The 14532-nt window shown below is 41.8% G+C and overlaps 2 protein-coding genes across 2 annotated transcripts in view; both read right to left on the reverse strand.

The window, feature by feature from the left end:
- pigg (phosphatidylinositol glycan anchor biosynthesis class G (EMM blood group)) overlaps positions 1–981 on the reverse strand; it is a gene marked incomplete at its 3' end in the record, with an annotated part of 56280 nt that extends 55299 nt beyond the window's left edge. Inside the window, exon 1 of the mRNA XM_079229089.1 lies at positions 874–981. Within this exon, the coding sequence (XP_079085215.1) occupies positions 874–966 (93 nt within the window). The 5' untranslated portion in view covers positions 967–981. The remainder of the gene's footprint in view (positions 1–873) is intronic.
- A 2536-nt stretch (positions 982–3517) lies between these two features.
- Positions 3518–9844, reverse strand: guf1 (GTP binding elongation factor GUF1). Its single transcript, XM_079229222.1, has 17 exons — positions 9527–9844; positions 8703–8814; positions 8242–8390; positions 7995–8075; positions 7822–7899; positions 7639–7722; positions 7481–7545; positions 7179–7382; positions 6664–6803; positions 6248–6371; positions 5449–5581; positions 5098–5241; positions 4863–4996; positions 4489–4590; positions 3985–4104; positions 3797–3833; positions 3518–3691 (listed from the first exon to the last, which is right to left on the reverse strand). The coding sequence occupies exons 1-17, from the start codon at positions 9710–9712 to the stop codon at positions 3557–3559; spliced, it is 2028 nt and encodes a 675-aa protein (XP_079085348.1). The 5' UTR covers positions 9713–9844; the 3' UTR covers positions 3518–3556.
- Between the last annotated feature and the right edge of the window lie 4688 nt (positions 9845–14532).

Raw genomic sequence — 14532 nt, forward strand, 5'->3', positions numbered from 1 at the left:
TATAGATGTACATCTTCAGTGGGAACAGCTGGGCGTGAGGCTGACAGGCTGTAGTACAGTCAGGAAGAACCCAGAGACTAACTTTGGCTTTGGTCTTTTTATGGGATGTGTCATGACACAAATATCCTTTGAAGAATTTCATCAGCAAAAGTTAAAGTGTTCTAGAGGATGTGTGAGGCGGTGAAGCATATTACATCTTTTCTAGATTTAAAGACACACATCGGGACAAAATACACCAGCGAATGTATTTCTAGCAGACCCATGCATGAGGATAATACATAGTGGACAAATATATATATATATATATATATATATATATATATATATATATATATATATATATATATATGACTGGAAGAAATGTCTATTAAAAAAAAAAGCCACAATACCATTCAGGTCACTAGTGATAAATTGTTTTATATGTATATATAAAACAGTATTTGCACTCTTCTCACTTTGCTTGATTTATTAATCACTGTACACATTTATGTTTACCTAAACGTCACACTCTTCATATACTTACACATACAAACTTTGCATTTTTGCACTTCTCTATTGTTTAAGTTTAATTTCCTAAATAATACTCTCTGCACTGTACATATCTTTCATCCCAGCTATTTTTATTTTATTTTTGTGTATATATATATATATATATATATATATATATATATATATATATATATATATATATATATATATCATCCTTGTTGTTGTTTTTAATATGTTGATTTTAGTCTGTAAACTGCTGCTACTCTGACAACAAATTTCCCCTTGGGGATTAATAAAGTATATATTCATTAATTTGCAACTGCTGAATAACAACCCGCCCTCGGGGTAGATACAGCTGCACCCCTCCCTGTGACCTCCTCGTACCTTGATCCTGGGCATGGTGACCGTGGGAGGCCTCGCCTTGGCCACGAAGCTGAGCGAGGAGCCCCGCTCCACCAGGTGCCGGGTGTACGGCATGTTCCTGCGGCCATTGGGTCCGAACACGAAGTCCTCGCGCAGGGCATCCACGAGCATTATGACCACCCGCTTAAAGAGGGGCTCGGGCAGGCGAGAGGAGTTGGGAGAGCTTCCTGTAATTAAAGCGAGTAGTTTAATTTGTTTTAAGGAGTTTTGACAGATACTCGCGTGCGCCTCGCGCAGGTGAAGTCTGCGGGCTCACCTGTCTGCGGCTCCGCCGGCAGGTCTGACAGCTTGCTCTTGGACGAGAAGGAAGACTTTAGAGGGACTGGGAAAAAACCCCGCAGGAATAGGGCAACGCCAATTACCTCGCATATTAAAATGAACGAGGCGAACACAGACGAGCGTACTTTCATGTTGCTGGTTGACGGGACACTTGTTTGTGTGTTTGTAAGATAACTTGCTAGCTAGCAAACGACATGACACTTGCTACTCAGTTTATAGGAAATATAGGAGGATATAGAAAGCCATAACATCCTATTCTACATGGAAGCACTGTCAACCGACGTATTACAAAAGCCACGTTCTCGGCATTAAATAAAACGCGTCAATATGATATACTTGTGTCTGTAATTGCGAATAAAAACACTAATACCAGTTAGCGATGTAACCATTCATAGCAGCTTCCGCATTGATAGCATGGAACTACGGGTAGTACGTAGAACCAAACAAGACAGATACGCTTTTTTTCCCACCATGGTGTACGGCTCTGCTGCTGTCAGTATAATGCTGGGTGGTCGATGCTCGATAATACAGTCAACGAACCTTAATAAAAATAATACAATATTATGTTTAAAATGTATATATGGAATAAGATTAAAGGGCAACATGAGAAAATTGCATTAAAATCAGCAACATGCCTGTCATAACAAGATGGTGTAATTTTAGGTCTTGCAGAAGTTTATTTCATCTGACTGGAGCATATATTTATGAAATGTAGTGAAGATGTATTTTATGTGCTGCAAATTATATCACATCTGCAATTTATGAACAACCTACGGGTTTGAGGATGCCACAATTTGAGAGCCAGCCAAGGCATATGTACCTCCAGGAGCTATGGCTCTTTTCTTTGGGCATGTGGTACCAATGAGATCAATAAGAGCCAGTTGTGTGGCCTGATGATCTGCTTGTAGATTGAATATTACCAAGAGGAGGCTGCAAGATCTTTTGCAGATGAATAACTATTATTATTACTATTATATAGGGACAATAACAGTGTTGATCCATGATCCATGATGAAAAATCAACCAACAAAAAGATTAATTTAAAATAAATGAAACCTGAGCACTGATTTCTACAGTTTAGGGGCTTTTTGTTATTGTCATTGCAAAAAGTGTTTGACTATAAAATAAAATGTGAGCTAAATGTGGACAGATTAGCATTTAAATGAAGGCGACGTGGTCTAGACTAGTGTCATCTAGTCTAGACCAGAGCATCAGTGTTGCTGCCTGATGTTAACCTAAGCAGAGCTTTGTAAACATCTGCAGTTGAGGCATTGGGGGACTCCTACTGCTGAACAGATAATTGAAGGCGATCAATGTTATTGTCACACCTGTCAACATGTATGCAATGAAAAAAAAGAAGATATAATTCCGACAGTGAGTTGACACGTCAAGTGTGTTTCCTTGAATACTTGAATTTGTACTCTGAAACGTGACGTTTGTCAAATGCTCATTGTAGCTAAAATATAAATGAATCCCTTGAATCAGATGTGCTTTTCTTTGGGAAGCCAGCTCACAGGGACACGTAGATCTAACTGCTAAGGTAAGGTTAGTGGACATTTTACGATTTTATAAAATGTGATTTTAAACCTGATGTATATGGATGCTTGAGGCTGATAAGGTCTGTTGTAAATTAGTTTAGGAGGGAATGAAGTTCCTTTCAGCTCTTTTGTGGGTTTGAGCAGATGCTGCCACCTGCTGGGGGCACTGCACGCGCGCGCACACACACACACACACACACACACACACACACACACACACATTATTGACATTCATTATTTTGAATTTGACTTTTACCATCCTAGTTAAGTCAAATTAAATACCATCTCTCATGGAGACCAGAAATCAAAAACAAGTTAAGACTAGAGGAAGTTTTAAAAAAAACACCTTTTAAACATTTCCCAAATAAACGATCAGATAAACATCTTGGGCAATCAAATGAATCCACCAATTAGCTTTAGCTGCTTAAGTCTGTCTGGAAAATGTTCAAAGTTATGACTGAAACCTGCTTATTGTGTCTGACCAACAGTCCAAAAATGACTGAAATGATTAAACAATTATCACATTTATCAATGAATTTGTTGACTGATGACGAGCCCCTCCCCCCCAATCAAACTTCAAATCATACCGTCAGATGATTAGCTTCATAGACTGTTATTAATAAAACATTAGAATAACAACACAAGCTTGAACTATCTCTACTGACAAATGATCTGTTAGGTCTGAGAGAGAGGAAGAAATGACGCTTAGTGGAAATCAGCAGATTGATGAGCACTTTATTCAGAGCCAAGCCGAGTCTAGCAGGGCCTTTCTCATCATGGAGACCGGTTGCCTATGATGACATTTTTCTATAATAACATTATTGCAGTCTATTTGTCTTTCCTCTTCAGGACATTAATGAAGGCGTCTTTGGGGACTTCCACGTTGCCAAAACGCCGCATCTTCTTTTTACCCTCGGCCTGTTTCTTCAGCAGCTTCATCTTCCGCGTGATGTCACCCCCGTACTGCCGGGACAAAAAAACAACAACATAGAATACAGAGTTCAGAGTGGTTTTGCTGCATCGGCAGATTCAGCAACTATTGAGGAGACGAGAAAAAGCTTTACTCACACATTTAGCGAGGACATTTTTTCTGTACGCCTTAATTCTGAAAGGAGGAAAACATTGTTGAGTTTCACACACAAATACAATGAACAGTGCTTTACACACACACACACACACACACACACACACACACACACACACACACAGTTCTGCATCTCTCGAAGCCCTGAGCTTAGCCACGATGTTGCACTTACGTTTCCCTTGCGATGACCTTACTTCCGATGGTTGCCTGCACAGCGATCTCAAACATCTGCCGTGGTATGGAGTCTTGGAGTCGCTCACACATGGATTTCCCTACACTGTACGCACGGCCCCTGTGATGAGAAACACACCCAATAGAAGGTGGCCCCGTTAAAAATACAGATCTGGTCCAGCTGTGTTACTTTACTCGTCACAAATGGAACAGTCATTGTAATATAGATATAGAAAACACCGGCTGCCAAGAGGCCTTTTTTTATTTCAATGTTATCCTGGGTGTTAAATACATGTCATGCTCCATGGGCTCAGAATGATTAATATGATTTTGAAGGACTGTATGCCATTTAAATGATGTCAACTCGTAAAAACACTACCAGTGAGCATTATGAAGCTATGGGAGGGTGCAGCCCTCAAGATCAGAATCAGAGTTACACCTCCGGAGACTAGTGGGTGAAAAATGAAACTAGTTGCTAGCGCCTGAACCCAGCTACATACTGCACCTGTGTACAATGGTGATGAGTTCCTCCACAGGCAACCCATTCAGCAGAATATTCATCTTGATCAGATCAGCAGCCTGGTAGCCTGCATTCTCATAGTCGAAGCTGTGGGAGATAAGAACAAAAATCAGGAGGATGGTGAGCTGAATGCACGGACTGTATGACACGAAAGTTAACCAGAGGTGATGCAGCGTGTCATTAAAGACACCGTTTACATGTTAGACACGAGGAAAAGGTGCAGAGGTACAGAAGCATTCCTTCCATGTTATGATGTGATTCTCATCCGCTGCCATACGGAGAAGAGGTGAAACTATGGGCTTGCGTTTATGACTGACTATGGACTGTGTATATTTCTATATGGAGCACTTTAGTTTTACCTGGCGTATCCAGAAGACAGAGACTTGAGGAGGTCATAGAAATCCACAACGATTTCATTTAGAGGGAAGAGGTACTTCATCATGACCCGCTGGTCGTCTATGTACAGCATGTTCTTCTGGATCCCTCTGCGGTTCTTTAGGAACGCAATTTACACCGTCAACAATGCAAGAAGGGCGGCTTCCAATTCATAATTTCCTCGTGAAATTGAGTAATTTGCCCTTTCCCCCCACTTACCAAGCAGAGGCTCATGATCTTGCCGGTGTAACTGTCTGGAGTGAGGATGGTCCCCAGCACCATCGGCTCCAAATACTCAGACACCACCGATCTGTCTGGGAACTGAGCGGGGTTCACGATGGTGATCTCCGCACTGCCGTGTTCCTGCCAGGACAACCAACGAGATTCAAACGTCCAAATTAATCTTTTATTTAACGCGATAGTTAATTAAAAACTAAATAACACTATTTCCCTATCAAGTATCTCCCATATGTCATTTAACGAGTTCAAACTTTCTTCTTGCTGTGAGCACAGAGCGAGCCCTCCTCTACTGTGAGAGCAGGAACCACAGGAGCAGGAAACGTCTCTCACCTTGATGAGTTTGGGTGAAGAGAGGATCGCCTTGTAGGGCACGGTGGGCGCCGTCACTATAACGGAGGCGTTGTATTCCTGCTCCAGCCGCTGATTGAACACCTCCATGTGGAGGAGGCCCAGGAAGCCGAGTCTGCCGGGACACAGGAGGGAGGATTCACAGGTTTACGAAGGTTTGATCATGGATATTCAAGCTTTGAATTACAAAGAGCCTGTTAGGGAAGAGTTCAACGGAGAGGACGGCTCATCGCAATTCCAAAGCAGCGTCGTACTTCCGGATGATGGGAATCACTGCCAATAATAGTCAAAATTCTGTTTCATCGTCTGGACTAATACGACCTGTGATGGTAAACAAACTCTCACTTGGCAACACAAGTTATGGCTCAAGGAGAGTTGTTTATTCCCCAAGGAATTACATCATATGATGCCCGAGAAAAAGAACATCCAAACAATAGAATAAGACAATTTAAGTCGAACATTATTCCTTGTTTCTTTTTGGTTTGGTTGCTGCTGCTGTTCCGTCTTTCCCTTGTGATTTGGTTTGATTTGTCTACAGTTCTCCAGCTTGAGTTGTGTTGTGTCATGTTTCATTAGTTTGTTTTCATATTGCTCCCTTGTATTTCACTATGAACGAAAAATAAATAAGAAAAATCGTCCAAACCTCATGACTCGAGGTAAAACTTTGGCGTTTGCACTGCTTCACGTCCTCAACTTTCCTTTTTCACTGGCTGTCACATAACAAGTAGTGACCCACTCCTCTGTAGTGGCCCTTCTTTCTTTCCTCCATTCTAATCCTCACCTCCAGCCCGCTCCCAGGGCCAGACTGCTGTCTCTCTGCACTGTGACACTCGAGTCGTTAAGGGTCAGTCTCTCAATGGCGCTGCGAAGGGCCTGGTAGTCTGACTGGTCCATCGGAAACATGCCTGAGGGATGCAAAACAGAAAGAGTGCACATCATCAGCAAAAAGGACTCATTTACGTGGAAAGCACTGAGTGCACTCACTGTACTGGCTGCCAAAACACAACGTGCGCTGAAGGGGCTTTTACATTTGACTGCATGTTCAACGATACTGGAACATTCAAGGCTAGTGTTCCGCCATGTACCGAGTTATTATGGGAATGTGTGTTTAAAGTTTAAAAGAAAGGTATTATTCCGCAGTTTCACTGAGATGTTTTTTTTTTTAAACAGCAGGAAGAGGGTGAGAGAACATCTTACCAGCAAAGACCATAGCTTTGGCTGGTTTAAAGCCTGGAAGAGCTTCCACCGGCTGCGACTGGAGGTAGAGCGTGTCACCGATCTGGGCCTCCTTCACATCCTTCATCCCGGCTATTATGTAGCCCACTTGGCCCGCAAACCTAAGCAACAGTCGAGGAGCGTTACAGAAACAAATGTTTGTATGCGTCTATTGCAATAGACAGAATCTAGATAAAGCTACGCTGAAGAAAAAAAAAATCAATTGGTGCATAAAACACTTTGAATAAAACGCCCAGTAATTAAGTAATTTTAGAAGATGTCAGAATGCCGATCACAATTTTCTGGATCCTTAATTAATCTGATCTATTATACAATAATACAAACAAAAACAGCAACAAAAGAAAGCACGCTTGGCAAAATTACTTAACTAACTAAACTCAACTATTAAAACAGCTGCAGGTTGTTTTTCCTGCACAACTACAACATCCACTGTGATGGATGAGACAACCAGCGAGAGGAGGAAGGACGCCGCCTACAGCTTCTGTGTCGGGTGCTCATCTGGCCGGAGGAGCCCCAGCTCGTTGACCTCGTAGCTTTTGCCGAGATAGGCTGACACGATCCGGTCCCCTTTTCTGACCCGACCTCCCAACACGGCGATGTTGGCCACCACTCCTCTGTAGTGGTCGAAATTGGAGTCAAACACGAGGGCTTTAAACGGGTCACTGGTGCTTGCTGCGGGCCTGACAATACAAGGATGTTGGAAAGAAAAAAAGGCTTCACGTTTACGTGTCGAAACATGTTTCATGTGAGAGAAGAAAACCACAATTAACCTTCTTACGGTGGGACTCTCTCCACAACGGCTCGGAGAACCGCCTCAACATTTGTTCCAAGCTTAGCTGAAATCTGAAGAAGGGGAAATAAATAAATTAGAAGACGTTTCCCCTCGGATAAGCAATAGAGAAAACTAAACAGCAGGGTATTTGTGCGCCGACTCACCCTAATGCATTCGTTACGGGGGATATCAAACACCTTTTCCATCTGTAACTCCACCCTCTCTGTATCAGCATTTTTTAAATCAATCTGAGGGAGAGAAATGTCAAATTCGAGCGGCGTGCTGAACAGCAGCCAAGTAGGAAGAGAACGTGATTAAACAAAAACAACAAGTGGGCCTCGGCGTACCTTGTTGATGACGGGGATGATCGCCAGCTGAGCTTCAAAAGCCAGGTAGAAGTTGGCCATCGTCTGCGCTTGGATCCCCTTTGGCGTGACAGAAAAAAACAAGCTTTACATGCTGCACAAACGTCCAGAATGATTCACGGAGAAAACCGGGAGAGATGGATCTGGTTTCGTACCTGATTGGCGTCGACGATCAACAGGACACCTTGGCACGCAGAAATGGATCGAGACACTTCATAACTGAAGTCAACGTGACCCTGCAGACAGAAGACAAACGAGGCGTGAAGCTATTTTCAACAAATTATAGTCCACATTTTTGATCTTAAAGCCCAAATCCATCTTTTTTTATTATGTGTTTTACAGTTATGGCCGGGGAAATTCTCCATATACGATGAGGAAAGGGAGCGGCGCTTCTTCACTCACCGGCGTGTCGATGAGGTTTAGGAGGTACTGCTGTCCCTGGTGACTGTAAATCAACGAGGCCGTCTGGGCCTTCACTGTTATGCCTCTCTCCCGCTCCACCTGAAGCTTGTCCAACACCTGTTTGTTCTTATCCGTCTTTACTATGGCGCCTGTTTGTGAATGACACCCATTAGTGACACGATGTCTGAACAGGAATTAATTTAAGAGAGATAGATATATAGATAGATAGATAGATAGATAGATAGAGAGAGAGAGAGAGATCCGCACACACATCACAATGATGATCATGCTGATTAATGATGGGAGCACACAGTCAATTACATGTTCACACCATCAATATGCCTTCAGACCTAAACCCAAATGTATTAGCTTGCACAAACTAGAATTATTTTTTATTTTCTAAAAAGTAAAAAAATTACAAAAATAAGCTAATAAGCTAATAATGTGATAAGGAAACATACCGGTCATCTCCAGCAGCCTGTCAGCCAAAGTGCTCTTTCCATGGTCAATATGAGCAATGATGCAAAAGTTCCTGATTCTGTCCACGGGGAACTTGGACAGGTCAATCGTATCCTAAAGGCACAAGGAGAGAAGCCTGCAGATTACTGGGACAGTCGCTCAACAAGTGCTGAGTAGAGATAGCAATATTCAGACGGATCAATCATTATTTATATTTCTGAATGAGGCACATGAAAAAGCACCAGAGCAGCGTATTACGTTTGAGTTGCTCAGCACTTCTTCAGCCTTTACTTTAGGGTTAGAAGAAGTATCGAGTCTCCATGACTACCTCAATTCAGACACTGAACTCTTTTAAGACTGGCCTAAAAACCTTTTTATTCAGGAAGGCATTTTTTACCTTGTTATGATTCATTGTCAGCTATTATTTTTTTATAATGGGTTGCTTTAACTATGTTTTTATTTGTTTGACTATATATTGGCTCTGTGGCACTTTTGAAAGAAAAGTGCGTTTAAAAATGAAATGTATTATTATTATTATTATTAAGATCCTTTACTTCAGTAAAAAGTAGCACTATTACATTGTGGAAATACTCCACTGCAAGCAAAATCCCTGCATTTAAAACCGGATTTAAGTAAATAGTACTTAAGTACTGTCAGCAAATTGTACTAAAAGTTATCACAAGTAAAACTCATTCTGCAGCAAGCATTGAAACAATTGATATATTTCAAATCTTATATATCTGTTTCACATAAAGGAAGCTATGTATCTGACAACAGCTTTCAGATACACGTAGTGGAGTACAGTTAACAGATAACGTTTCGTTACCTTGCCCGTGTGTGTGCTGGCCATCTTCAAGCCGCTGAACACGGGCAGCCTCTTCATCCAGCGGTGTCTGAACAGCGTGTAAGTCATGTTGTTGTAGCTTTGTATTTTCCTCCTGTAGCCCTTAAACTGTAACACGCGCCTCATTAGCGGTGCGTCACACCACCGCTTCGCGAGAGAAAACGACATGTTTTCTCTAAGCTGAGTATGAAGGAGACATAGCTAATTAGCTAGCGGTTAGCTAGCTAGCAGCGGTATAATACTTCTGCATTGACCTCAATGAAACGCAGGCTGTTGGCACATTGGTGGACCGTTAGTGGACTGTCGCGACGATAAAGCGAACCTGTTCTTAAAGCAAACAGTACTGTAACCCCGGTGCATGAGTTCCTAGGGCGCTGACATGTTAGGTGACAGTTCACCGGCGCAAAGGCTTCTGGGAAATGTTGTTGATTTTTCGCACCAGAGATGGTAAACCGAAACAAGATGAATTCCTGCTATGACTTCCTTTGTCTTCTATGGCGGTCAGAGCAAGCGAGTAAATCGCTTTTCTTCCAAAAAATGTCCTAAATAAACGTGTACAGTTTATCTTAATAAACGTTTGTTTTTAAATACTAATATAGCTCCACATTGTCTGTGTCTGCTTACAGTGGAGTGGGCTTTTATGAGTTATTAGCCGAAGCGACCACGGTCGGAATGTCCCACTGGAAACGACGCGTGAAAGCGGCGAAAGAGGATGAACATCTTGACCCACTGTTAATCTTTGAACATGCTGAGACGTTCGGAAGTCCCGCCCACTCAACCTGTCCGATGAACGATAAAAATGGATATCAGTTGCTATGACAACGAAGCTACCTCTCGCACAAGAATAGATTACTCCTTCTCTTCTTTGTGCAGCCAGAGATAATAAACCTCTATTACCCCCCAGTTTATGCCTGTCATGTAATCATCTTTTCTCTTTTTTCTTTCCCATTTGAGATCTTTACACTGAGGACATGCATTTGACTCCCAGACCTGAGCACTCTGTTTTTCTTAAAGATTATAAAGATTACAAAGATGATAAATAATATAACAGATCACTGCACAACAACACCACCTACACACAAGCCCCCTGTTCCCGAGACATCTCCAGATTGCTCAATAACTCTTATGGCTTCTCCTGCACGATTGAGAAGATTTGTTATTATGCCCTCCCTCCCTCTCTGTTTCCTAAACCAAACAAAGATGTCAGCCATAAAAGACTGCTTCTTGCTGGTGCATAAGAAAATGAATGTGTTCTAACATGCATATCAAATATGATCAGATAATAACATAATATTAGGTCAATTAACCTGATAATAAATCTGTTTTTTTCTCCAAAAATATAATGTGTACAAGACCAGCATGTCGATTTAGACTCTGAGGAATCTGAAAGTCTTGAAAACTGCAGGAAGTGTTGTCAAATGACCTGTGCTGAGCTCGGGGGCTGAGCTCTGTGACTCCCAGCTATTCGTTAACGAGAGGCACAAACTGCATGCGGATAAGCCTCTATGATCTCAAACAGCTTTCCAAATGGTGAACAGTTATTTATATCTAAATATTTTATAGCTACAGGGAAATCACTGGAAAAAAATGGTCCTGGAAATGATATTATTTACACCTGGGATTTTCCTGCCATGGCATGTCAAAGTATCTGGACAGGCCCGTTAGTCATTTGGATGCAAAAAAGAAATGGAGGTCCATGGGCCTTTTCTAACACACAATGAATCAGACTTTATAGATTCAGGACATGCGTCTTCCTTTCACATCAGACGTTTTGACAAATACAATAATATTAACGAGGGCCTAATTTTTCAATTAGTCTGTCACACACACACACACACACACACACACACACACACGTACAGTCCCTGTTGTGCTGTCCGTGGCTTTATGGAGTCTTTTCTCACCTGTCCTCCTTCTCTCAGTCAGAGCTCACCACATTAAGCCGTGGCCAGCGTGCCGCCATGGCAACCTCAGTCACCCCGTGTGGATTTGCTTCATGTGACGTCTGGAGAATGTGGCCTCTTTTCTTTTTGGGTTACATTTCAGCATTTCAGCATTAGATGAAGTGTCCCTGACAGAGAGTGTGGTCCAGATCTTGGGTATTGATTGGTAAATGTAATTTAGAAGTCAGACCTTTAGTCACCGTCCAGTTGAAGCAGCAGCTTGGAACCATCACGTGTTCACACTACAAATCAGACCGGGATGAGTTGACCTCGACGATCTTGGAATCTGTGTCTGGCTCAATTGTTTTAAGTTCTCTGATCCCGACCCGTTGAATAACTTGTAAAAAACTAAAAAGGGTCTTCAATTACGAAGATTTCCAGACATGCATGTGAGCAGCGCTGCTGTGCTGCCAGACACCTCCCATCCATCAGTATTGATCTCTGTCAGGCCACAACGGCCTCGGGGCGGATGGACCGGGTCGGGCCGTGGATGGAGCGCAAGAGATGAGGGGCCCTCGCACCGGGGGCCCGAGAGCCGGAGAGACACGCGGGAACTTCAGCGAGCCTCGCTTCACGGCGCAGGGCTTCCTGTGGAGTCTGATCAACGCTCGTGATGACGGGGCCACCGGACAGCGGCCCTCTCCGGATGGAAGAGGGGCCCAAGCTGCTGTACACGGAACTCTCTGAACACTGCCGGTGTCGTTGCGGCCCGATTTTCTTACCGTATTCACCTGGAGCGGCTTGCAAAATGAATGGAATCTCACAATACATGTCTTTAAAATGCTGTTTTCTCAACAAAACAAAATAAATGCTCATACTCTGAGCCAGAAATCTCCACTTCAACACAATCTATATTCTGAAGGTTTTTACAGAGGGGTTTGTTTACATATCATTAATTTATACAATATCATATCCTTTTCTTTTTTTTCATTATTTTCTGATTTATATAAAGACATATTCAAAAGCTCCTCTGTAAAAACCTTTGGCTCTAATAGGTCAATCATTTTGAACCTGACTTTATCCCATGTTCATATTTCTGTTCTGGAAATGGATGCAAATGATCCCATTTTGATGGCACACTGTCTAACCTGCATATCTTAACATACTATTAAAAAAAAAAAAAAGTCTGAATGTCAGAAATCAACTGGAGAAGTGTCATGGTCGTATCTAAACAAGTTGTACCCTTTTCCCCATGCAGGCATATGTCATTAAGTAACCAAAGAAAATTGGTTTTAAATGGAGTTTTCAAATATAAAAACAGATATTGGTCAATATTGTGTACTGAAAAACTTTCAAACATCAATATCATCTTGAAAAATGTGGCGTCAGTCAGGCTCTGACTCAAAATCATGGCACAAACTTGATCTAAATAATTGAAATGAGTGTTTTTTTATTAGAAACTGTGCACTGAATCAAGCATCCACCTAGTGAACAATCATTGTATCTGGAATGTTTAAGATTTCTATCAGTATGTTGGAGAAAATTTGAATTAAAAACTCATTTATATCCGACAACCTAATTTGTGAAAATAAAAAAAAGGATTAATTTTCATGCAGAGTTTGATTCAGCAGTGAAATTAAGTTCAAATATGAATGTGAAGCAAAATCATATCACTCTATGAAGAAACAGTAACACAGCAGAGTGCCACACTGTATGGCTACTGATATGGGGCTGAACATGATCGATAGCAGAGACTGATAAAGCAACTCTGTCTTCAAAATAAGTTTACAAAATACTACTTATGCTCATGAAGTACAATCATTGGTTGTCCCTGTTATACTGACGCTGATGGAAGTGGATTACATGACGACTGTATATGGCTTCTGAGCTGGTCCAAAGTTTTAGTGTAAACAGCAATCAATCTGCATACAAACAGTATCCAAAACCACAATGTCATGATAGTAAAACATAATAATAATTTAGTCCCAAATCCTGGCTGTGCCGTCTCACTTTTAGGCCGCGTTACACAGAAGAGTTGCTGGCAGATAAATGTGACTATCATCCACACATGATTCACTGGAGTTCATGTTGGCACAGAGCGGCCCTGTGTTTGCAGGCCCATCCCTCTCATATCTGTAATTAGTTCAAAATAGCTTGTGGGATCGTGAAATGTGTTGTGAGGAGCCAGACACATATGAATAATCACCTAAAATGTGTAATGGCAGACATGCTGATTAGTCCTGCTTCAGCCTGCACCAGCAAATCCACACTGTCCTCCTCAAGTTACCCCCTCCATCATGGGCAAGCCAATACAAAGCTGTGTGTGTGTGTGTGTGTGTGTGTGTGAGTGAGGACATTTAAACCAGTAATTGGCATATTCATTTGTTTGTGTATTGTTTAATCTTGCTGTAATAAATAAATATACAAAAGGAACATATGAAATAATAAAAAAAAGAATGCATAACAGTGTGCTTGTGCAACAAAACGTTCATGCGTTTCTTGTAAACTTGCTGTCTTTGAATTTTGTACCGTGAGCGATGTATTCTGCTGTTATTATTGATACGCCATTGATCATTTGATCCCAAATCCGTATGTGCGAATGCTCGTGGCTCATTGTTTTGGTTTTAAAGCGGTACAGCGCTACATTGACTGAATGCCTCAAACCGACTGTACTGTCCTGTCCTGTACTGTACTGTACTGTAAGGTACTGTACTGTACTGTACTGTAAGGTACTGTACTGTACTGTATTGCACTGTACTGTATTACACTGTACTGTACTGTATACTACACTGTACTGTACTGCACTGTTCTGCATTGTACTGCACTATAAGCTACTGTACGGTACTGTACGGTACCAAATGGCAGACTGACTCTAAGCTAAGTTAGAAGCTAGCTGGTGAAGAAAATCAAACATCTAAAAGGCTGAACTCAGGAGTTGGTGGAGACCAAAACAGAGTTAAAGGAAGAGCGAGTACATTAGTAAGGAGGAGAAAAAAACGTCCAATGTGATGATAATGTTGCTACTGTCGGTTGGAATGCGTAAATAGGCACTTTGTTTGCTAATACATTGGCCAAAGACTTTATCAGACAATACTTGGTCGGGCT

The sequence above is a fragment of the Taurulus bubalis genome, assembly GCF_910589615.1.
Source record: "Taurulus bubalis genome assembly, chromosome: 13".
NCBI lineage: Eukaryota > Metazoa > Chordata > Actinopteri > Perciformes > Cottidae > Taurulus > Taurulus bubalis.